This window comes from Cetorhinus maximus, chromosome 29 (assembly GCF_964194155.1).
Source record: "Cetorhinus maximus chromosome 29, sCetMax3.hap1.1, whole genome shotgun sequence".
In the NCBI taxonomy this organism is placed as follows: Eukaryota; Metazoa; Chordata; class Chondrichthyes; order Lamniformes; family Cetorhinidae; genus Cetorhinus; species Cetorhinus maximus.
In genome coordinates this window covers 10,559,096-10,584,975 of record NC_135907.1, presented here as the reverse complement: position 1 = coordinate 10,584,975, position 25,880 = coordinate 10,559,096, and the positions used below count along the sequence as shown (strand labels likewise).

The 25,880-nt window shown below is 41.5% G+C and overlaps 1 protein-coding gene across 2 annotated transcripts in view; it reads right to left on the bottom strand.

Moving 5' to 3' along the window:
* Window positions 1-7,143: 7,143 nt before the first annotated feature.
* The window catches only part of LOC144669607 (putative ATP-dependent RNA helicase DDX17), a 40,566-nt gene continuing 21,829 nt past the window's right edge, over window positions 7,144-25,880 (bottom strand). The window contains exons 9-13 of one of the 2 annotated variants that reach the window (XM_078532144.1): window positions 22,862-22,972; window positions 22,412-22,473; window positions 19,471-19,530; window positions 12,312-12,545; window positions 7,144-10,008 (exon numbers count right to left, since the gene is read on the bottom strand). In XM_078532144.1, coding sequence (XP_078388270.1) covers window positions 9,377-10,008; window positions 12,312-12,545; window positions 19,471-19,530; window positions 22,412-22,473; window positions 22,862-22,972 — 1,099 coding nt within the window. In that variant the 3' untranslated portion in view covers window positions 7,144-9,376. Of the gene's footprint in view, window positions 10,009-12,311; window positions 12,546-19,058; window positions 19,291-19,470; window positions 19,531-22,411; window positions 22,474-22,861; window positions 22,973-25,880 lie in introns of those variants that run through there. The other variant, XM_078532145.1, reaches the window with a different exon arrangement.

The following is a 25,880-nucleotide window of genomic DNA, read 5'->3' as shown; positions in this document are numbered from 1 at the left end:
TCGATCATCACCCACCGAGACATTTTCCCATCACACACCCAGAGGTATTAGCCCCATTGCCAATTATACACCCAGACATCACCCACTCAGTGAGATTGCTCACATCTATCACATGCTAAGACACACTGTTCCCCCCCACTCAGTCTCATAGCCCCTAGCACACTGAGACCCCAGACCCAGGGGTAGGGGTTATTGTAGGAATGGTGAACTGAGGTTTTAAATGAGTTTCATGCTAATAAAACTCATCTGGGAAGAGTGTCCTGCAGTCAGCATCGCGGTGAAGCAGTCTGGGAAGAGTGTCCTGCAGTCAGCATCGCGGTGAAGCAGTCTGGGAAGATTGTCCTGCAGTCAGCATCGCGGTGAAGCAGTCCAAGTGTCCTGCAGTCAGTTCTTGTTGAAAATAACAAGGGTGACATCACAAGACAGTGCGAGAGAGCGGCAGAGAGATCAGAACCAGCGCGAGTGCGGGGAAGGTTCAAAAAGTGACATCAGCACAAAGGTGAGAGCTGATTGGTGAGTAGTGGGTAAGTGCTAATCTAAAATAGATTAAGCTAAGGAAAGGTAAGGGTTCTAGTTTTTATTTAAAGTACATAAATAATTTAACATTTTTTTTACTGTGTTTAACTTAAAGGGGTTTTTTTTCAACTAGAGGCATGGCAGGGCAGCTCAGTCCTGTGTTATGTACCGCCTGCAACATGTGGGAAGTCCTAGATGCTCCTTGTGCTCTGACCAACCACGTATGCAGGAAGTACCACCAGCTGTAGCTACTTGAGCTCCAAGTTTTGGAGCTTGAGCGGCAGCTGGAGGCACTGAGGTATCACAATATTGATCAAGGAATCAATTACAGCAGTAAGGAGGGATGACATCTTAGAAGGCTCCTCAAATGAAGCCATATGGATAGAACTGAAAAACAAAAAAGGAGCAATCACATTGCTGAGAGTGTACTATAGGCCCCCAAATAGTCAGAGAGAAATAGAAGAGCAGATATGTAGGCAAATTTCAGAGAAGTGTAAAAATAATAGGGTAGTGATAGTGGGGGATTTCAACTTCCCCAACATTAACTGGGTTAGTCATAGTGTGATAGGTTTAGAGGGAGCGGAATTCTTAAAATTCATCCAGGAGAGCTTTTTAAGCCAATACGTAGAAGATCCTACAAGAAAGGGGGCGGTCCTGGACTTAATTTTAGGGAATGAAGTGAGGTGTTGCAAGTGGTAGAGGTATCAGTGGAGGGAGCATTTTGCAGATAGTGATCATAACTCCAATAGATTCAAGGTCATTATGGAAAGGGTCAAGGATGGGCCAGAAACCAAGAGTTCTAAATTGGGGGAAGGCCGATTTTAATAAGATCAGATATGATTTTGCCAGAGTGGACTGGGAGCAGCTACTTTTAGGTAAATCTGCATCAGCAGTGGGACTCATTCAAGGAGGAAATAGGGAGTACAGGGCCAACATATTCCAGTAAAGATAAAGGGTGGGACCAACAAATCCAAGGAACCCTGGATGTCGAGAGAGATACAGGATTGGATAAAGAGAAAAAGGGAGGCTTATGGCAGATACCGAGGGCGCAAAACAGCGGAAGCCCTAGAGGAGTATAGAATGTGTAGGGGGGAACTTAAAAAGGAAACTAGGAGAGCAAAAAGGGGCCATGAGAAAACATTGGCAGGTAAAATAAAGGAAAATCCAAAGTTATTTTACAAGTACATTAAGAGTAAGAGGATAGCTAGGGAAAGAGTAGGGCCCATTAAGGACCATAGTGGTAATTTGTGTGTGGAGCTAGAAGAAGTAGGTAGGGTTCTTTGTGTCGGTGTTCACAAGTGAGAGGGACGACGTGGGTATGGAAATCAGGCAGAAGGACTGTGATATAATTGAAGAAATTAGCATAGAAAGGGGGTAGGTTCAAAGTGGTCTGGCAGGCTTAAAAGTAGATAAATCCCAGGCCCGGATGAAATGTATCCCAGGCTGTTGAGTGAGGCAAGGGAGGAGATAGCAGGGGCGTTGGCAATCATTTTCAATACCTCTCTGGCCACAGGAGAGGTGCCAGAGGACTGGTGGACAGCCAATGTGGTACCTTTATTCAAGAACGGTGGAAGGGATAAACCAGGGACCTACAGGCCACTTCAGAGGTGGGGAACCCATTGGAAGCAATTCTGAGGGACAGAATTAAACTACACTTGAAGAGGCAGGGATTAATCAAGGACAGTCAGCATGGTTTTGTTAAGGGGAGGTCATGTCTGACCAATTTGATTGAATTTTTCGAAGAGGTGACCAGGTGTGTAGATGAGGGAAATGCATTTGACGTAGTCTACTTGGACTTAAGCAAGGCTTTTGATAAGGTCCCGCATGGGAGACTGATAACGAAGGTAAGAGCCCATGGGATCCAAGGCAATTTGGCAAATTGGATCCAGAATTGTTTGAGTGGCAGGAAGCAGAGGGTGACGGTCGAGGGGTGTTTTTGTGACTGGATGCCTGTGTCCAGTGGGGTTCCACAGGGATCGGTGTTGGGTCCCTTGCTGTTTGTAGTATACATAAACGATTTAGACTTGAATGTAGGAGGGTTGATCAGTAAGTTCGCAGATGACACGAAAATTGGTGGGGTGGTAAATAGTGAGGAGGATAGCCTTAGATTACAGGAGGATATAGACGGGCTGATGATACTGCAGAAAATATCGTGTCGGAAACAGATCTCCAGAGAATTGTCGATGTACTTACTGAAACACATGAGAAGATGGGAACTTATACTCAACATTCAAAAGACCAAAGTCCTCCATCAGCAAGCTCCAAACGCACACACCCCAGCCCCATTGATTAGGATTCATGATGAGTGCCTGGAAAATGCGGAACACTTTCGGTATCTTGGAAGCTATCTTTCACAGAAGGCTGATATTGATAAAGGAATCCAGTATTGCCTGAAATCTGCTGGTGCAGCCTTTGGCCACCTGAGGAAGCGAGTGTTTGAAGATCGCAACATCAAAACTGAAACCAAGCTCATGGTCTACCATGTAGTCGTGATCCCTTCCTTACTGTATGGGGCTGAAACATGGTCAACGTATGGGAGGCACTTCAAAGCACTGGAGTCATATCATCAACACTGCCTGCAGAACATCTTACATATGAAGAGGGAGAGCAGGTACACCAACATCAGTGTCATCTCACGAGCAGGCACCAGAAGCATTATGGCTATGATCATCCACCATCAGCTTTGTTAGGTTGGTCATATAGTTTGGATGTCAGATACCAAGCTCCCAAAGCAGGTCTTCTACTCCCAGCTCAGTCAGGGTAGGCGCACCAGAGGACAGAAGAAACACTTCAAGGATGTGCTGAAAGCCAACATGGAGAAGTGCAACATTGACATCAACTCCTAGGAGACCATCACCCTGGACAGAACCAGATGCTGGCGTAGTCTGTGGGAAGGATCCCAGCACCTTGAGACCCAAAAAATGCCTTTAAGGGATTGCAGCATGACATCAGTGGAAGGGAAATGTGTCATGTAATCCAGTCTTAGTTTCACTTTTGCTTTGAGCAGAGCACATACACACACACAGCTCTAATGACTTCAAGCTTTATACCTACGTGTAGCTGTTCTCATTTACCTAGTCTTAATAAATGCACCCGCAACGTATTTAACCAATTCTTTATAAGCAATTGGTGATTATATCATTATAACATGACAATGACAAAATGAAGAGGAAAAGCAAGAGAAGCAGAAAGAATACACCATGACTCAAACTAATAACACATGGCCGGACATCCCACATGACAACAAACATCCTACTTGCCATAAAGTCTCCAGATCTCCAGTTGGCCTCATCAGCCATCTTCGGACTCATGGAAGACAATCATCTTCGCTAGCAGTGGATAGCCACTAATATCTTGAATACTCCAATCAAATCAGTCAAATGTTTTAATCCCAGGGAATAAAACCCTGGTGTGTGTACTCCTTCCTTGTAATTTGAACCTTGGGGATCAGCTATCATTCTGGTAAATCTATACTTTAATTCATCCAAGGCCAATATATCCTTCCAAATATGTGGTGCCCAGAACTGCTCAGTTCTCCGGGTGTGGGCTAGCCTTAGCTTTGTATAGTTGAAGTATGACTTCTACCTCCTTGTATTCTGGTCCTCTAGATATAAAGGTCAGCATTCCAATAGCCTTTCTGGTTTATTTTCTGCATCTGTTAATGATATTTTAATGATCTGCATACCTGAACCTTGTCACCATTTAGCAAGTATCCTATACTACCCTTTTCTGGTCCAATGTGAATGGCCTCGTATTTGCTGACATTGAAATCCATTTACTACAATTTTGCCATTCACTTAATCTGTCAACATATCTTTGTAATTTTATGTTTCCATCGACTGCTTACACCATCTATTTTTGTTTTTGGAAAATTTGAATATCTAGCTTCCTATCCAGGGATCTAAATTGTTCTTCATGTGGACGGGGTTCAAAGGATTAATTGCTGATGGTCGACTTCTTGATGGAGCTTCAGTTGTGGAACGGAAGACAATGTGGTGACACTGCTTGGAAGTCCAATGGTAGAAAATGTGTCTCAAAGTGCTTTTCAATTAGATGATAATGTGTCTCTCCCAGGTGTGGGCTCCTTGGAACCCTCTGGCGCTCTCCCCGGTCCCCATTGTCTTCCTCCACTTCTCAAGGATCCAGAGTTTGACTCTGGCAAAATTGTTGCTAGTTAGGGGAGGTGATGGTACAGTGGTATTGTTGCTGGACGTAATCTAGAGACCCAGGGTAATGCTCTGGGGATCCTGGGTTCCAATCCCACTATGGTGGAATGTGAATTCAATTAAAAATCTGGAATTAAAAGTTTAATGAAATCATTGTCGATTGTTGTAAAAACCCATCTGGTTCACTAATGCCCTTTAGAGAAGGAAATCTGCTGTCCCCACCTGGTCTGGCCTACATGTGACTCCAGACCTACAGCAACATGGTTGACTAAGTGCCCATCTTCAGCCAGAAGTGCCAAGTGGATGGTCCATCTTGGCCTCCTCCTTAGGTTCCCAGCATCACAGATGCAAGTCTTCAACCAATTTGATTCACTCCACGTGATAAAGGAACAGATCAAGGCACTGGATACAACAAAGGCTATGGGCTCTGACAACATCCCAGGCATACTACTAATGGAATGCACCAGAACTAGCTGTGCTGTTCCAGTACAGCTGCAACACTGGCATCTCCCCCAACAATATGGGAAATTGCCCTGGTCTGTCCTGTCCACAGAAAGCAGGACAATTCCAATCTGGCCACTTACTGTCCCATCAGTCTACTCTCAAATCATCAGCAAAGTGATGGCACGTGTTGTTGACAGTGCTATCAATCAGCATTTACTCAGCAATAGCCTGTTCATTGATGCTGCTTTGGTTCCACCAGGGCCACTTGGCTCCAGAACTCAATACATCCTTGGTCCAAACATGGACCAGAGGTGAAAGTTCCCTTGATATCAAGGCAGTATTTGACCAAGTGTTGCATCAAGGAATCCCAGTAAAATTGATGTCAACTGGAAACAGAGGGGAAAACTCTCCACTGATCGTAGAGTCACACCTAGCATAAAGGAAGATGATTTTTTTTTGGAGGCCAATCATCTCGACCCCAGGACATTGTTACAATTCCTCAGGGTAGTATCCTAGACCCAAAAATCTTTAATGGCTGCATCAATCGCTTTCCTTTCGTCATAAGGTCAGAGGTGACAATGTTCACTGGCATTCTTAACTCCTCTGAATGGAGCATCCCATGCCCGCATGCATCAAGACCTGATGCTTGAACTGAAAAGTGGCAAGTAGCACAATCTGCTCATCTAGTTTTGCACCTAGCATGTGATAAACAGTAACCTACAAGCAGGGACTACGGAGAGGTCACTTCAGGAAAGAGCAGCCATTCCTTTGGTAAATATCTCTTTATTACTGGAATTGCAAAATACAAGAAAACCAGTACAGTATCAAAATAGCACATTAATAAGACTGAGACGGTGTACAACCTCACAAGGTCAAACCTTTCACATACAAGGAAGAATTACAAGACTTGCTTAGACTGCTGCGTTTCTTCCACCAGCTGCAGGATTCTTACAGTTTAAGAGCAGTCATAGGTTGGGACTCAATAAACCTCTAGATTTAAAAGATTGACAGGCTAACAGAAAGCAATGACTTTCAGGAGCTCAGAGCAAATTGTCAATAATATGAAGGTTATTTTGTATTACTGTTAAATCCTGCAATTAGGGAAAAAAATCAACTTCAGAACACCTAAAGCATTTAAATGAAGAAAACGTGAAAGTCACAAATGGTCATCACTATCCCTAGAATCTGCTTGCCCAGTTACCCGGCTGTTTCTTTTTTACCGAGTGTAATGTTATTAATTGATACGGCCCCATAATAGACAGAAATTACTGCTGAGGGTTGGAGCTTTGGGTGTCAGGTAGTCTTAATAACTGCAATGTCAGATTTCAATAGCTCTGCAACCAGGCTGCACACAATTACATCCATAATGTTGTATAAAATGGTCTGATGAGCCAGAACTCAAAGATGCTGGTGTTATAAAAAGGTGCAGCTTGGTTGGAAAAGTAACCAAGTAAAGGAAGGGAAAAATAGATTGCAGGAGATCACACAAATTCACTGTGAGACCCAACATTTGCTTTAAAGGGCTAGTTAAAGGCTGGTAATAGTGTCGCCCTCATGTTGACAACCTGCTCTGATTGGAAAGACTAGGGTCAAGCTGCCTGAGAACATGTCTTCAAAGATTGCTGATGTCACGACTGCCAGTTCTTTCCCCCACTGGCAAGCTGTGTAAAGTTCAAGACAGGTTTGCTCACAATGAAATTACATACAAGCTACCCTCACTGCCCTTCCCTCTGCTTCATTATTCCCCAAATCAGAAATGTCAAGAGGGAGACTCTTTAGTGCCAGTGCCAAGTGTAAACTTTGCAAAGCTGAAGTACCTGCACGTTTGGCAGTCTGTCACTGGTGCTGGTAACCTGCTGATGCCACCAGTAGGCAAAAGGCACATTTCAGGAACTAAGTTTTATCTCCCCCCATCAGGACAGTCACATTGGCAAATATTCCAAGAGCAATTTGAATCAATTCGTTTACAACATGCATTGCAATATCAAAACAAAACAGATTCACAGTAAGCAATGGGCAGATTTCAAGTTTTATTAACAGGAATGATGTTACTGATTGAATGCAGAACAATGCACGCATTTAAGAGACGGTAAAGGTCATTTGAATTACATCGAAACAGCTTGGCTACAGAACATAGCATTACAGCTGATTGTAACTGGAAAGATTTCCCCTTTTCAGGACAAAAATTTTGGTTGGTCTCATCTTTATATTAAAACTTCAAAATTTTTGTTTCTCATTAATAATGTGTTTTATGATGACAGGACATTTGGACCTACGAGGGGAACTTAAGAAAGCAATGTTGAAGCTTTACCACACGATCTGAAAGCTGTTACAATCCTACCATCAGAGCCTCCAAAAGATGGTAGTTACAAATTTTAAAATTAGCTGCTATACAATGCCTCAAAAAAATTTGATTTTTTTGTTAAATGAGCTCATTTATGTAACACCTACCTTTAACGATACATCCAGCACTCAAAATATTTGAAAAACCTACCAGCAGCATGAACGCTTAGCAATATATATATATATATATATTAAAAAACTGGCCAATTATTAAATAAGAGGGAAAATGGTCAAATTAACCTCAAAATCAATATAACAGGAACACACTGCTACTATGTATGGAAAAATTACTCAACAGAGCAGTGGCCTGACGTATCAGAATGCACCCAACAATGCTGCTAACTTCTTGTCACCTGTTGGTTAGCCTATAGCACCTGCTGAAGGATAGCTCTCCTCTTTACTATCAAGCAATATTCCTTTTGGACAATGGAGAGAAAGAGAGCAGCAAGCTGGTGACTATAAGAAAGTAGTTGAGTAACAGTTCCAATACTTAAACTTGTTAACAATTTTAAACCATCATAAATCAATTCTAAAAGTCTTCAATAGAACCTGAGTTAAACATTGACATGAGTCAGACCTCATTGCTTGCACCATGGGACATTACTGCAACATGACCATCCATTTCTTAAAGGCAACTGAAGTTAGCTTAGGATCGTTGTGCTAACTTAGACAGATGACGGGATTGGAGTTGAGAAGAGTCAATTCACTCTCACTGTTTTGGAATCTCCTTTTGCCCTGTTTTACTGAGAAGCTGTTACTATTTCTCAATTTTATAGGTTGTTCCAAATATCAATTTAATTAAGACTCTACTTCATTAAAACTGAAAATGTAGTCAATAACACGGGAGCCAAAATGTGGCTCTATGTTCTGAGCATGGACAGTTTTCATTGCCTAAATTGACAGTCTTCATTGCCTAAGTTGACAGTCTTCATTGCCTAAGTTGACAGTCACAGGCATCGCTATTTCTCACCTCAACTCCCTTAAGCTGAGAGCCATGTCAAAACCTCTCAACTAATAGATAATTAATCAGACTCCCTTTGACCCCCATCTCTCCCCATAACGTTTAAAATTCTTAGAAGCAGATCAAACTAACAATCTTGCAACCAAAGAGACCCAAAGGTTTTTATGAATTGTAGTCTTTCACAGGTGTCCAAGAGCAGTTTTAGACACACGTTGAGTTTAAGCACAATTAAAAAGTTTCCACTAAAAGAGACTCAAAATAAAAGTGGCATTAAGTAGAAAAGATTTTTGATGGTTTATATGGTTACTTCAAAATTGGAAAATTTGACTCGACTTTTTCTCTTGTCACATTATAACCAGTTATTGTATTTGCACTGGAAACTGCTATCAGAGTGAAAAGGGCCAAGTCTGAATTTCTGGCTTCAGGTTACAGTTGAATTATAGGGTTGGTAGACATTCTGATAAAATTACACTACGAAAACTTAAGACACAAACCTACCTTTTTAAAGATACACTCAAAAATGGAACAGGCTGGTTTTAAAATTATTCTGGAGAGTGGGTGAACCAAGGGCACGACAGGAGTTCAAACACTAGGAGATGAGCAGGGGTCAAGGTTCAAGCACTGACCAATGATCTGCCTCCATTTCACTGAGTGATCAGCAGGTTAGCTCTGTGCCATGATTTGCAAGCATTAACACACAACCTACATTTCAATAAGATTTACAGTAGGTGTCAGTAGTCAGGTTGACAGAACAGCCCAGTTTGATCATGTGGATCAGCGTCAGAAAGTTTGCCTCTTGCCTCATACTATTATAGTAATAAAGTCAAGGTGGATGCAATTGTATAATTTACTCATCCTTTTAAAACTTTATTCTTCAGTAGAAAATGGAGTTGATGCCTAGGTCTTATAAACAGGGAAATAAAGTGTAAATTTTACAAAAGCGAAATTATTTTCGGTTTGATCCCTGTGAAGTAGGTGGTGGTGGGGGAGGTGGTGCATACTGATAGGCCCCCTGGGACATGTAACCCAACAATGAGTTGCTCTGTTGATATGTTTGAGACATCAGCGGCTGTGGTTGTTGTCCCATCCCATTCTGCCTGTACTGTGCCGAGGACTGTGGGGGCCGCCCTCCACTAGCAGAGGATGAAGCATTATAGTTATTTGAACCGTAAGCCGCACTTTGGGCAGCAGTGCCATACCCAGAGGCTCCGTAACTGCCCCCTGCGCTTGAACTTTGAAAGGTACCTGGTTTTCCAAACCCTGCTTGAGATGCAGCTCCATATGTGCTTGGGTTAGTAGCCCCATACAGCCCGCTTTGGGTAAAGTTTGGATATTGGACTGACGGCTGCCCATACACGGGACTCCCATAACTGTTAGCCTGTGGAGATCGGAAACTCTGCTTACTCAATGGACCGCCACCATCTCGGGAATCTCTCTGCCCCCCAAACCTGCCCCCATCTCCCCTGTCTCTGCGGTCCCCATCGAGGTCTCTAAAAGCCCGGCTGCGGCCTCTGTCTCGATCGTCTCGGTACATGGTGTTGGGGTTGGAGCCAGTGGGCCGGTAACGGGATCGGCCTCCTAGAGGGGGGAAATAGCAACAAGTTTAGTGAAGGGCTCATAATTAAATTTTACAGCTGCACAACACACACACACTGGTTAAAACATCCTCACTGTAGTCTGTTGCTGCATTAAATACTAGAATTGACCACACATAGCTCTCCTCAAACTTACTACAAAGCCAAAGATAACTTTCCTCTTCCCCCTGCCCACCCACTGAAGCTCACTCTCTCAGGTCACACACAAATCATTTCAGGCGAGAGCAGGTGACTGGCTTCCAGGCCTCTGCACACGCTGCCATTGTAACCTGTATGAGTGCAGTCCGGTGTCAGTAGCCTGTTGCTTTCCCTCGCTGTGAGGAACCTCGGACTCTACATGTGCAGGGAATTGCGAGTGTGTTCTATCCCTCTACAGCGCAGCACGTTACAGCTCTGCCCCCTTTACCTTAAAGACAAATGCAAGATTATTCAGATAATCCTGTAATAAAATGGACAAAGACAAGCTTCAAGTTCAAAATCAATGATCAAACTGAGGCTACAGGAAGTTGGAATATTAGATTAAATGTTCACTTCTGAAATTAGGTAAACCAATGTTCCAAGTGTTCCAAAACATTCCATCTATCTTCACAGTGAAAAAGCAAAAAGGTGATGGTTTGGAGGGTGGTCTTGGTGGGTGGGGGTGCATAGAAGAGTTGAAGCAAGTCCAACATGAACAGTTTGTTTGTACTGGTGTTCACAAACAAGTTGAAGGTGCTGAATCATAGAAGTTTACAGCACAGGAGGCCACTCCATGCTTAGCTCTTTGCTGAAGCAATCCCGAACTAATAATGCCCTGCTCCACTCTCACCCCACAGCCCTATATCAATCCTGCAACGATTAATCAACAACTCCACTGTTGTATAATACAACGACCAGAATGATAGAAGCTGAACTAGATGAACCTCAGTCTTCTTTCATCTAGCAATTTCTGTGTTAAGAAAATTCTCCTCTCTCCTCACTAACAATTTAAAATTGAGGACCTTGTCTCTGGCTCCTTAACCAGGGGAACTACTTTTTTTTGCCATCCAATCCCTGGCATTCTCCTGGTGAATCTATGATCTCTATGGCTTTAATAGGACATTTCTTTCTCACTCTTTTGTCTCTTGTACTCTATATCTCTAATTATAACTCCCTAAAAAATGTTGCACTCTTTTTTAATGGCTTTATCTATCCGCATTCACACTTTCAATTAAGTTTTTGAACCCCTAGGTATCTGTTAATCTATACTTCAGTACCTTTCCACTGAATGTATACTCTAATTCCTCACTTTGTCTCTCAAGAAGATATTACCTCAATTAGAACCAACTTATCTTACAGCATAGGATGTAGCCACTAGGCTCATTGTGTCTGTGCTGAGCTGTCTACTCTGTCCCACTCCCTGCTCTTTCCCTTAGCCTTGCAGATGTTCCCCTTTTAATAATTTATCCATTTCCCCGTTGCAAGTTATTGAATCTGCTTCCACCATCTTATCAGGCAGTGTATTCCAGATCATAACTCACTGTGTAAGGGGAAAAAAATCTAGTCTCCCTTCTGGTTCTTTTGCCAATTATCTTAAATCTGTACCCTCCAGTTACAAACCTTGCTTTATGATGTCAAACCACTGGTCATTTTGAACACATCTATTAAACTGTCTCTTAACTGTTTCCACTTTTAAAGAGAACAATCCCATCTCTCTAATCTTTTCAAATAACTCATGTCCCACATCTTAGTACCATTCTAGTTAATCTCCTCTGCACCCTGTCCCAAGGCCTTGAGATCTTTCCTGAAGTGTGGTGCCTAGAACTGATCACAATACCCTAGCTGATTTACAAAGACTTACCTTGCCTGCCACTCATCTGACGATTTGGCTAAACTGCTCATGACAGAGGGCTGAGGGCATTAAGTAACAACAGGAAAATTTTAAAACTCAGAGCTCAGCTCCTTGTTTTCACATTGTGTAATCAGTGATTTAGAAGTTGTGAAAGTGTTAAAAACAAAATGCATCAATGATACTAAGGTAGTTTTACTTATGGCAGATGTGCTGCTCCCATTATAGGCAGCCAAGCGAGCATCTTTTAAAAACTGATTGATGATTCTAAAAAGGAGTTACAAATAAATACTCTATGTTTGCTCCCCATTCTACAAGTGCCTCAGCAATGAAACACCTATAAGGAACTTGATAGAGTTACTGATCCCAGGTTCACTATGGAGAGGTGCACTACCTAGTGTCTTAGGGATAAACCATGAACAAGGTATGGTCCAATGAAGTGTCCCATCAGTAGAATAGTAAGTAAAGAATTCAATTACCTCTTCCACCTCCTCTCCCATGATCAACAAGTTGTAGGAGTTTTGGGTTAATGGCTTGGTTAGCCTCCTCCAGCACTTTGATCAGCTCCCTAGCCTGTTTCACGTTGCCTGGTGTGAAGAAGGTGTAGGCTGTGCCTTTATTAGTACTACGCGCCGTACGACCAATGCGATGTACGTAGTCCTCGGAGGAATTGGGATAGTCGTAATTGATGACAAATTTGATGTCTTCCACATCTGTAAAAGCAGAATTGCAGTGTGGTGTGGAGAGGTGGGGAATGTGCCAGGTTGAAGCAGCACAAACAGCACACCACAACAGCCAGGCAGAAAGAGAATAGTTAGAATAAGATTCCAATACAAGCACCTTCACAGTTCATGCTACTTTACTGCAGTGGGTCCCCATCACATGCAGAGTTTTTAAACCCACACCATGCTTTGAAGCAAAAACTACACATACCAAATAGCAAAACACTCTGAGCACAAACATAAAACCGCTTTACTGAACCACCTATAGTATTAATAGCTCTCTCAGTCGAGCAGATCCACTGCTCTACAAACTAGAAAAACACCTGGAATTCTCAAAATCTTTTGTCCCAGAACAGAAACCATTTGCTTCAGTCTGGTAAGTGCTGTTCCTCTTTAAGTTAAGTTGTAGACTTAGAGGTTATATATTTGGACAAGCTAGACATGCTGCAGTGGGGCCTCTGACCAATTATAATACAACACTTTCAGCATCTCTAACCGCTCCTTCATCAGCTTTATCTCAAAATGGAGACTGCACATAAATCTGGCTGAATTAGGAAAGGTCCTGATAGTTAGCACATTATAACAGGGTTTTACATCAACAGAAATAGCTGTCTTTTAACCTTCTTTAGGCCCTGATCACTACCCAAATTTTGTTTTTAAATTTCAAGCAGCAGTTCTAACAAAATCTGTTAAGAAGCAGCAAAGGTCTCACAAATCTCTAGTCACAACACTGACTGATCCTTCTAGTAGAGTGGTCGATTATGCAACAGTAAATGGAACACGACACACCCTGCCTCAATCTGCTTTTGATGTTGGGTGAAGGCTCTTACAATTGTACTACTTTGCATCCCACTTTCCTGTATAAAGGAAATAACACAGCAACAAGTGCCCTCTAGGCACCAATAAAATGGCAGGATCTGTATTGCAGGACGTATCTCATAACTGACACTTGCTGGACCTGAATGCCCTGCTCATCCCAGCATTACCTCCATTTCCTGAAGTCTCCATTTTAAATGCAACAGTTCACAAGCTTCAGAGTAAAATCCTAAACTGCCATAACAACCAACACCATCAATCTCAGTTTCAAACGTTGACTAATGCATGGACTATGTAGGATTTCTTCGCTCTGCTTCGGCCAAACATGCTCAGACTTTTACTTTAGGAAAAAACAAAATTGCTAGGCAGAAAATCCAGTGGCCAAATTTACATTTACTGCATTACTCCACACCAGATTACTGTCTATGATGTGACAGTAAAGGTTAAAGGAGCACTCCTTCAGATGAGGTCTCCCTCTCATTTAGCAATAAAGAAGTGAGAAAAACTCTGCCAAATGTCACATCATGTACCGCACACATGAACCCCTACCCCCTCCCCAGACACACAACTAAAATAAAGTAATAGCTTACAGTGCTACCATAGACACAGTAAGTAGGAAGGGCAAAGTTTCAAACAAGGTTACTTTGAGCTTAGAATAGACCCACAATGGAGCTCGAGTTACTGCTACCTTGACTCCGTCAAACAATAAAAGAACACACCAATCTTCCCCAAGCAGAGTCTGATTGGCAGAAAATAACAGGCATTATTTAGCTCTAATCTAAATATAGTAGATCTGTGAAGGAATGCTTCCTTAAGTCTCCAATTCCTAATGTTGTGGTAATATGAATTGTCTCAAACAGCTGTTCACAACGCTCTTCAGGGCTAGATATTATCATAGAATTACTGGTCTACGATCGCTAGAATCCATTCTCGTACTCAAGGATGCTGGCACAACACTGACTAGTGACCACTGACTGAAGATTTTGGGTGTGGACATTCTATTGCAATATTCTGAATACAGTAACTACATATAAAAAAATCCAGTATCCAATCTTCTCACAATTGTCATTCCTGACCAGGCTATAACATTTATGATAAACACCAGCAAGGATTATCATGCTTCTAAATATTGCAGATGGCCAAGTTCTCAACATCTCAAACCATGACATTTGGGACTAAATGAATGTCTAATTAACACAAACCTTGGAATCTCAAAAGTGGGAAGGTACTAGGAGATTGGCTTTGTGCAACTGCTGATTACTACAATCTATGACAGATATGACACTATATTGACCATTGCTAGAATCCATTCTGGTGCTGTGAGTGTGAGCACAAGGCTGAGTAGCTGACCACATCTTGAACAGTTATGCTTGGCTTCGGAAACAGCAAGTACTTTTCTGTCCACACTGTTTTTGAATTGATAAGGAAGCCTTCTGAAGGGAATCAGTCTGAGGATTTAAGAGTGCATCTGATTGCTATGTTTCACTGCACCCATAGAGCCTCAATGGTTAGAAGGTTAACAGAACACCAAACTATTTGCTCTTATTGTACCAGTAACTGCATGATAACTTTCAACCCTACTGATAATTTCAGGTTTAAGACATAATTTAACCTTTATTCAAAATCTGCATTTTAAAAGATGATATCTAGAAAATACAGATTTCTTCCCTCCTGTATCGAGTAGTATTTACCAGTCCGATGCACACTCCCTCCATCGTACTGCCGCAGCCAATCCCGTTTCTTTGGTTCTGGCGGTCTCCTTTCGACCTCCGCCCTGCGACACGGGACCAGTGGAGCTGGGAGAGCATGCATCGAGCATTCCCTTGTGGCGAGAAGTCCCACACGCTGGGATGGATGGCTGAACACTTTTCTGTAGCCCGCCTTTCAGGTAGCACCAGAGGGCCGCAGTTTGTCATTAAACAAGGTCCTCCAATCCACTCTCCAGAAACACAACAACTCCCAGCCTATGCTGCATCTAATGCCCAGACTCTCTTTTAAACATTTCAAATTATTTTTATTTGGAATTTACTGAAACTATTTTTGAAGTCTGTTTCTCATTACAAGAATGGGCTCAAGTTTCACTGTGCTATCTCTTCCTATTTTAAATAAGAAAGATGAACATTACTGCACTGAACTACTCACCCCAATAGACAGTCAGAAGTAAAGAGATAAACAGATATGAAAATGTACATGAAAAATGGAAAACAAATTATTATAGCACATATTGATATCAAATAGAGACGGACACAGACAACAGCTAATATACACCAGAGATATAGATCTCAAGTAGCCAAGTTTGACCAGGACCCCGTCCTAAAGGACAAATCATTTATTACTGTGGTGAAGCTAAAAGCTTACACCATCATCTGTGTCCTAATACACATGGTTTTCGCTGACAATTTACAGGCACCCTGTGAAGAATTTACAATATCACAGGTTAAAATGCAAATGCCTGCATCCAGGAAGCTGTACAAAGGCGGTTGCTTTTTTGCATCATTTGCTTTCTAGTTTCAGGTGACCACAAACTAGTACTTTTCAATGTTAAAATTTGTTTCTACAGATTTGGAGAACCAAGGTCACCAAAAATGGGCAAGATGAAACAACTCCCATAGAAATCTTGAAGGCAAGTTTACTAACAGCTTTTTAATGACCAAACACCTGTCAGTGAGCTGCCTGTAACTATACACTCGCTACACTGAAAATTGGACAGAAAAGAAGCTGAGTGACCCTGCACATTAATGCAGCTGCATCATTGGTGCACAGTGGTTAGGTCTGGGTTGTGATTCAGCTTATCCTAGCACACTATCAACTCCAGTGTAGCATTTGGAGCTCTACTGGTTGACTTGTGTTTTTCAGATTACGTATATTCAATAATCTATAGGGGGTAGATTTGTTTCCAGCAGGCAATTATCTTGGGAAACAAAAAGCTATCAAATGGACAAATCCAAACCATGACAGTGTCAGTGAAAGAATTGTTGTAGGTTTATGAAGCAGTGCAAGAGGCTTGTGCACTGTATCTTACTGTCAAGTGGCACACTTCCTATGGCAGATCTAACAGATGCCTCTGATATTGGAGCTGTGGATAATCTCCTGCAATTCTTTCCCAGCTGGTGATAAAGGACAGAAGTTGTGTTAAGGAATAGGGACAGAAAAACAAAGTGTGGAGCATAAAAACCGAGTTTCTTCAAATTCCATAAAATATTATTTTAATTGAATTTTAAATGACTCTACAATGACCTCAGTACACAGCACAGACTGCAGGTTTTAAAACTCAGAGCCCATTATTAACGGCAGACTGGGAAAAATATCAGGACATGTAGCTATTTCTGGGGATCTGATCAGAACACATGGTAGCTATTCTGGTTCTCCTTGAATTAGAGCTTTCCTACACAGAAAGTTTGCTTCACACAATAAAAGCTCAGGCCCTTAACATGTACTTTCAGGGTTGCCCTTAAGCACTATATTGCCTATTGGCTCTCCACAGTACACCCATGTTTCCGAACAAATTTTTCCCAGCCTGGTAGAATCAGTAGGTAACAAGAAACAGACTGTGACCTACATGAAATAGTTCTCAGTTTTGTATCAAATTCTGACAACGTCTAGGCAAGATGCAGAAAGCAGCAATCTACTCGTTCCTACCTTAAAACCTTTTTGCAACCCGCTTTTCGGGCAGCGAAACCTCTGACAGGCCCAAGATGTTACCGGACAAGCCCCGACATGACGTCCTGTGAAGGTGAGGGAGATACTTGGCATGCTTGGCAGTAGGGGTTTCACAATAGTTGAGAGTAAACTGTTTGCACCACGTTACTCCAGTTCTCATCAGAAACCATTCCCCGGGGATTGCAATAGAGCCACAAATCCACCACAATATTCCAGATGGATCAGTTGGCTACATTTGTTGCTAACCAGCGGGGATCAAGTAGTTTCTTTTGCAGTCTGTACTAAGAATGAGCAAACTGTTCCATCTGGTGTTTCCCCATTAAGGGGCATTTATTTTGTAACAGGGACACTTGACTGTACTTCTAACTCTTCACGTAAAGAGATCGAGAACATACACACCATTAATTCCTAGTTTACTGCTAGTGCCCGTTAAAGGGGAAGTTACTTCGGAACAGTCTGTCCATCTCAGACTGAAACAGTGGGCCAGTAACTGTCAGTCTGTGCATGGTCTTCCCATCTACATCAGTGGCTAGAAAAGTTTGTTTCTAGCTCCGAGGCACTTAAGTTTGATTGCAGAACTGGTCGGCCATGTAAATGCAGTGCTTGGTGTGAAACCCCTAATCAGCAGACAATTCCACACGCCCCTTAGTTTCAGCAGTAAACCAATTGTCAAGAAAATCAAATTTGGATAATACAAGGGAAATGTCAGATTTTATCAGGGAATTTTGGTTCTGCTTTCAATTTTCTGATCATGGAATTGGCTTTTGTGCTGGTTTTCAATGAACAGGGTTTCAGATAAAGCCACTTTTGTCAGTAAAATACTGAAATTGTACTGAATTCCAGCTGTTAGAAAATGAAGAGATGGATTGCTAAATAGGCTCTTTCAGACCAGGTGGGGGATACATTGGGTTAAGTTGTATCCATCCCTTAGAAAACAAATCTATTCCTAACTTCTTTAAAGCCCATCAATTATCAGGATGTCCACAAGTTAAAGGTGAGCAGCCTGCCTCACTGCTACATTCAACACCAGTTTATATTAACCTCTTTCCAATGTGAACTCTTTAAGCAGAAGCACTTCTATGGAAAATAAGGAGTACTTCTATATGTGCAAAGTTATGCAGCACATCAGTAGTTTATTTTGCCCCTTGTTGCTAATCTAACACAAGAGTATCAGATATTCCTGGAAAACAAGCGTACAAACCTGTACAACACAACCACCATCCCCATTGTTACTGGTATAAATAAAGTACCTCAAAAGGCACGGCTTCTCTGCATCTGCGCCTGTATCATGCAACTGCAGGGCCCAAACTTCTAACAGCTACCCATACAATCTTTCACATGCATCACACAGGGCAATTGCTTCTGTGTGGATCATAATGTTGACTCAAATCCCATCAAAAACTCTACCATAATTGAGGGCAGCAGTTGATGTTATGCAAATGGAATCCAGAATGTGGTATTAATGGATGTTTCTGTTAATGAAGTCCAGATTTCAAAGAAAGAATAAATAAAGTATCCAAAAGATCAAGTGCTCCATTTCCAGAAGGAATTCTGAAGTCACAGAGCAAATTTTACACCAGCTATTAAACAGCCTCATGGTTAAGCGTATTAAATCTACTGACCTCTCCGAAGTACACTTCGATATATATTCCCATTTTTGGAATATCCCTTATCGAACAAGGGGCAATATTTAACATGTATCCAAAAATCTCAACTAAATGAGCCCAGGCCATGCAAATAGCCATAAATTCAGCTGGACTCCATTGTACGCAATCTGACTAACATGGGTAAGATTACCTGGAACCTGAACAGTATCCTGGTTGATAGGTGAACTCAGGCAGTATAGAGCTTTAATGCCTCATTGCTAGGCTATGCTGGTTTGATGGGCAAGTGAACATCTATGAAGTCCCCTAAGTATTCTCTCCATTAAGATGGCTTGGAGCAGGGCTTGAACCCCACAAGGCCAGGGCAAGCTGGATATTCAGTCAGTTGGGAAAAACATTATCTGAAGACCCTATTTATTTAACGAACCAGTCCGCTGCAGAGGTTGAACCAGACAGTGCCAGGGCGAGCTGGATAACGGTAGACAGGGTAAACATTATCCGAAGACCCCAAATTTTGGACAGCCAGCCCAGTGCATAGGGGTTAAAACCCCACATGGTAAGGCTAAGCTTGGTTTATGTAGGTGGCGGTAGATGGATATCTCCTCTCCCTCTTGGTGCTCGTTTTGTCATGCCTAGGCCTTGCCGCAGGCCTGTACCTTAATACAAAAACAAAGAGACATTTTAAAAAACAAAAATAAGTCACTTATTTAAAAAGCTCAAGATGGGGGGGGGGGAATCACACTACGTCACGTTAAATATAGCTCTCCTCTTTCAATTTAGGAAATTTCACGGCTTGCTCTGCAATACATTTTCTTGCAAACAAGTTGAGTACAAACCTAGACCGCGAGATGCAACATCGGTTGCAATAAGGATGGGTGCCTTTCCCGATCGGAATTCTGCAAAAAGAGAAAAGCACTTCATTAAAAAGACCCGACATAGAACCATACTTGCTCATCTCATTCCCTCACTATACAGGAAGCCCAATTCATTTTATGCATAAATTATTTACAAGCAATTAATAGAAAAGCTAAACATGCCACTAGTCAAGGGGGAAATAAATAAACCAGGAAATTACAAGCCAGTCAGCTGGTGATGGGGAAATTATTGGAGCAGGGAAATAGTTTGCTGTGGTGCTCCCTAAGGATCAGTTTTGGTCCGATTATTATTTACAATTTTTATAAATGACCTACACTATTGTGTAGAGAACAACATTATAACATTTGTAGGTGCTATGAAACTTGGCAAAGTTGTAGACAGTGCTGAGGATAGTTATAGGCTTCAGTGACAGACAGGATGGTGAAATGGGCAGAAGCATAGTGCTTGGAGATCAATGTGGAAAAGTATGAAGGGATGCACTTTAGGGTGATTAATATGGAAAGACAGTATACGATAAACGGCAAGGTTTTGAAAATGTAGAGGAGCAGAGTGACTTGGTATCCAAATATACAACTCCTTAAAGGTGGCAGGGCAACTTATGACAGTGGTTAAAAAAAATATGGGTTACTTGGGTTCATAAATAAAAAAATAAAATATAAGAGCAAAGATATCATGCTAGAGATTTACAAATCATTGGTTAGGCCTCAGTATTAAGAACAACACTGGACATCACACTTCAGGAAAGATGTAAAGACACAGAGGAGGTCTGCCAGGATGTTATCAGGGATGAGGGAGTTCACACAGAAAGTTGAGGGGTGTCCTAATAAAAGTTATCATGATGATGAGATGCTTTGATAAAAAAAGTAGATAAAGAAAAACTATTCCATCTGGCAGATGGGCCAATAATCAGAGGCCATCGATTCAAAATCTTTGGGAAAATAAACAAGAATATTTTTCCGTAGAATTGTCGGGATCTGGACCACTGCCTGAAAAGATAGTGGAGGTTGGTTCCATGAAAACATTTTTAAAAAGTGAGACGGACAGGTACTTGAGCATGAGGAATTTAACAGTTATGGGTAAAAAGCAGGGATGTAAATTAAGTATGACTACTCTTACAAGGAGCCAGCATTAGGCACGACAAGCCAAACGAATCTGAGATACGATGATAAAATGAAATAATAATGTGGCCGACATCTAAAAGTTAGTCAAGGCAGACTAAATCCAAGGCAGAAAAGGCAAAAAAATGCAAGCATTTTAGATAGGTCCATGAAGGGGTAAGTTAGAGAGGAAATGGAAATGTTATTGTGTCAAACACTCTTCAGGTCAATTTTCACATATGAGCACTGACAAATTTCAAGCATCATTCATTCATTCTCATCACTCATTCTGGCTCAGGGCTCAACGGAAGGAGACATTAAAAGCGGGGTTATGGATAAAATGTGTTGATTGTGTACACAATGTCAAGTATAGATGAGATCCTAAAATCCCAAAATACGGGAGGAAATAGGCGAGGTTCAAATAAAATACAGGCAATTGGAAAATATCCTGATCGTGTATAATGGCATGAGAGAAACTCTGAAAATAGAAACCAGTTAGCCAATGGTGAGGAAAAAGCTCAGAGCATTAAACAGGACATCAACACTCATCTAAAGATCAAAGAGACCACTGGCAGGGGACAGTTTACATTTTGGAAACAGTAGGCTGTGCTGCCTCATTAGCCTAGCAAAATCTCAACTAGTATATGGAGTTTAATCAACAAACAAAATTTGACTTACAAAAGCTCAGGAATTCTTAATGAATAGCAGAACTAGAAACTGCTTGCACAAGGAAGCAGAAAGAAATAAGCAAAATATGCAGATTGGGACACAAACAAAGGAATACAATAAAATGGCAGTCCTCTGCAAAAATGGAATGGAAGGATCCAGGGATGATTAATTATTCATTGATAATATCAGTTCATGTGAAACGCTAACCAAACGAATTAAATACTAGGATTCATCTCAAGGGCACTCATGTGAGGGAAGGATTTTCTAACTTTGTATGAATCACTAGTGAAGAGACTTTGAATATTGTACACAGGTGTAGTCCTCCCACTTTTAGGGGAAAAACACAATGTACTGGAGAAGGTCCAGATGTTGAGGACACTTCCAGGACATGAAAAGCTAAGTTAAAAAAAAGAGAACTTATTTGTTTTAGTTGGAGGAAGCATTAAAGGGAAAACATGGGCTTGGTCTTGCAGCGAGGGAGATGATGCACATGCATCCAGGCTATCCGAACACAGAACTAAAGATGCAGTTTCAAAGTTAAACTCTGAGCGAATCCAAGAGTGTGATGAAGCAGAATCCCAAGCACAGCGAGGCTGTTAATTATCTTCTTCAAAAGGTATATGGGAACTAGAACACAGCAGTTCCTGTGCTACTGAGATTGGGACAGGGGTGGAATCTTGCAAGTGAATGGCAGCAAATCATGATTTAATTCAGCAGATCTGGAGGCTGCTGAATGCACTTTCAAAGAGCTGGTCGGCACCCTTTTAGAGATCAGGGAGTATTTACACAGGAATTTTCTCGAGGAGGTTAAATAGAAGCAGAGTCCACAATAGAGAAGCAACTAACTGGACCGTGGAAGGAATGAGCTTGCTGGATCACTGACCCTTTCTTGCTTCATGTTTTTACAATGGCCATTATAAAACACTCCTTAGTCTCTAGATTCTACCCAGAGTTAGATTTAGGAGGGTGGGATAAACTTAAAACATATGAAAGCAGCAGTAAGTTCACTGAGGCTCATTTAACGATTAAATGTACTTCACAACAATATTAAAATAAACATTAACTGGCTTGTTGACTATATATAAATAGTTGCTTGAAACTAGGCATCAACAATGGAAAAAACACCCATTCTTACCATTTAGAACCCAGTCTCTCTCTGGCTGACTTTTATCTCCATGAATGCACATTGCTGGCCAGCTGCAGAAATGAAGAAAAGGGGTGAGTTTGAAAATGTAGAAAATGAGACTGCCACCACGCCCAGCATCCAACCACCAAGTCCCATGACTCCTTCTGTAAGCAGGTCCACACTTGTCCTTATGGTTTCCCTCATATAAGAGCGATTCGTAGTCTGGAGATCATGAGCGTGGGCTGCTCTTGGGCCTCTGTAACCCGCCGCAATCTGGCCCTTCCCACCCACCCTCCCGTGTAATTGTGCTGTGCCAAGATGAGTAACTAAGATTACCTGAATTAATGAACTCGTACTCTGGCAACCAACATGCCAAGAAATCGTGTTTCAATTTGACATTTATATAAACAAGAAGTGCTTCCTTCAAGCCTCTGAGGGGTGGAGTGTAATAATGCCTACCCGTCTCTCCTCATCCTGCGGGTCAGATCGTCACAGCGACGTTTGGTCTCTACAAAAATTATGGTCTTATTTTCTTTCTCTGCCATGATTTCTTCCATCAGGTGGAGCAGTCTGCAATTAAACACATACATTCAGGCTGGGAGCTGGTGCTTTTAAAGGGTCAGTTTTGGGTCTATCACTCATCAACTCCTGCGCAGGGAGAAGCATTATAAAGTTTGCAGGCCATATGAAATTTAACAAAGTAGTGGATAGCAGGAGATAGATACACCTCACATGCAGCAAGGCCTTGACAACACTGAGAATTGTGCTGGCCAATGGAAAGTAACACTAATGTTGCACAATCACAGCCAGTGAATATTTTCAAAATCAGAGTATACCACCTCCCAGTGACATTCAACAGCAAGAACTAGAAGTCATACATTCAAACTCATTGATAAATCACTATAGGGGAACACAAGTAGAAGCAGCAGTAGATCACATGGCCCACCCAACTTATTCTGCCATTCAATGCGATCATGGGTGATCATGGGTTTCAACTCCTGTCCGCACCCCATTAATTCCGAGACCAAAAACCTGTCTATTCTAGCCTTAAATATATTCAAAGATGGGCCATCCACAACCCTCTAGGGTAGAGAATTCCAAAGATTCACAACCCTTTGAGCGAAATAATTTCTTCTCATCTCAGTTCTAAATAATCAGCCCCTTATCCTGAGACTGTGCTCCTGTGTTTTAGAATCCCTGACCAATGGAAACAATCTCTCAGCGTCCACCCTATGAATCCCTTCAGAATTTTATACTTTTATATTCAATGAGATCACCTCTCCATCTTCTAAACTCCAAAGAATATAAGCACAATTTACTCAGCCTCTCATCATAGGACAATCCCCTCATCCCAGGGACCAATTTAGTGAACCTTCACTGTACCATTTCCAATACAAATATACTTTCTTAAATGTGGAGACCAAAACTAAACACACTACTCCAGATATGGTCTCACTAAAACCCTGTACAACTGCAGCAGAACTTATTTATTATTGTACTCCAATCCCCTTGCAATAAAAGCCAACATGCCATTTGCCTTCCTGATTGCTGCTGTACTTGCATGCTTTCTGCTTTTCTTGTCGGAGCACACCTAAGTCTCTTTGAACATCAACACTCAAGTTTCTCACCTTTAATGAAAATATTCTGCTTTTCTCTTCCTATGACCAAAGTGAATAGCTTCACACTTCCCACATTATATTCCATTTGCCATCTTGTTGCTCACTTGCTTAACCTGCCTACATTTCTTTGCAGCTTTTCTGTGTCCTCCCCACAGTTTCTGCCTAGCTTGGTATCATTAGCAAACTTAGATACATTACTCTGTTTTTTGATCCAAGTCATTAATAGATTGTAAATAGCTGAGGCCCCCAGCACTGCTCCTTGCATGCCTGTTAACTTAAAAAGCCTTGTTTGTGCCCACTCTCTGCTTTCTTCCATTAACCAATCCTCTATCCATGCTAATTTATTTCCCCTACTCCATGAGCCCTCATCTTGCCTTTTAATCTTTTGTGTGACACCTTATCGAATGCCTTTTGGAAATCCAGGTATACATCAACTATTGGTTTCTCCTTGATCTACCCTACTAGTTACATCCCCAAAAATCTGTCAAACAGGATTTCCTTTTAGTAAAATCATGTCCATTTCTTCATACTATGCTTTTCTAAATGCACTGTTAAGCCTTCCTTAATAATAGATTCCAGCATCCTTAATAATAGATTCCAGCATTTCCCCAATGACTGATGTTAGGCTAAATGGCCCGAGGTTCACTGTTTTCTCTCTCCCTCCTTTCTTGAAAAGTGGTGTAACATTTGACAACTTCCAATCTGATGGGACAGTTCCTGAATCTAAGGAATTTTGGAAAATCATAGCTAGCGCACCCACTATCTCTGCAGCTACCTCTTTAATAACTCAAGGGTGTAGGCCAGCAGGTCCTGGGGATTTGTCAGATTTTAGTCCTGTAAATTTCTCCAAGACTTTTTCTCTGCTGATATTAATTTCCTCACTCATTTTAGCCCCTAGGTTACTGTCAATTTCTAGAATTGAAACTTGCTATTGTTTTTTGTGAATGTAAGGCTCTTTCAATTTAATAATATCCATAACTTCCTGAATGAGCCACAGATGGGTCTTTCTTGCTGAGTTTTTGTTTTGCAATGGAACATAGTTTTGTTGAACATTTTGAATTATTTCTTTAAATGCCTTCCACTGTTCGTTTACCACCATACCTTTTAGGCTATTTATGCAATTAACCGTAGTCAGTTCTCCCCTCATACATAGGTAATTGGCTTTAAGATTCTTGTTTGTGATCAGAGAATGTCACTTTCAAACTTAACATGGAATTCAATGGTATTATGATCACTAATTCCCAGTGCATCTTTTACTATGACATTAATCAACCCTGCTTCATTACATAATACTAGATCTAAGATAGTTTTATCCCTAGTCGGTTCCACTACGTACTGCTCAAAGAAACTGTCACGAAAACATTCTACAAACTCATCTTCTAGACCATTCTTGCCAATTTGATTGTCCCAGTCTATAAGAAGATTAAAGTCCCCCGCAATTATTACATTTCCTTTGTTACAGGCTCTAATAATTTCTTGTTCAATGCTCTGTCCAACTGTATAACTACTGTTAGGGGTCAAAAACTACTCCCACCTGTGTTTTCTGACTCTTGCTATCGCTAATTTCCACCCATACTGACTCTACTTCATGATCTTCTGAGGTCAGATCCTTTCTCACTAATGTCCTTATGTCATCCTTTACTAGCAGGGTTACCGTCCCTCCGCCGCTATTGTCTGTCTTTTCGAAATACTGTGTAACCTGGAATATTTACTTCCCAACCTTGATCATTTTGTAACCATGTTTCTGCAATAGTGATTAGATCCAAATCATTTACCTCTATTTGTGCCACTAGTTCATCCATCTTATTGCAGATGCTTCATGCATTCAGATAGAACTTTCAATTTCATTCTTTGACTCC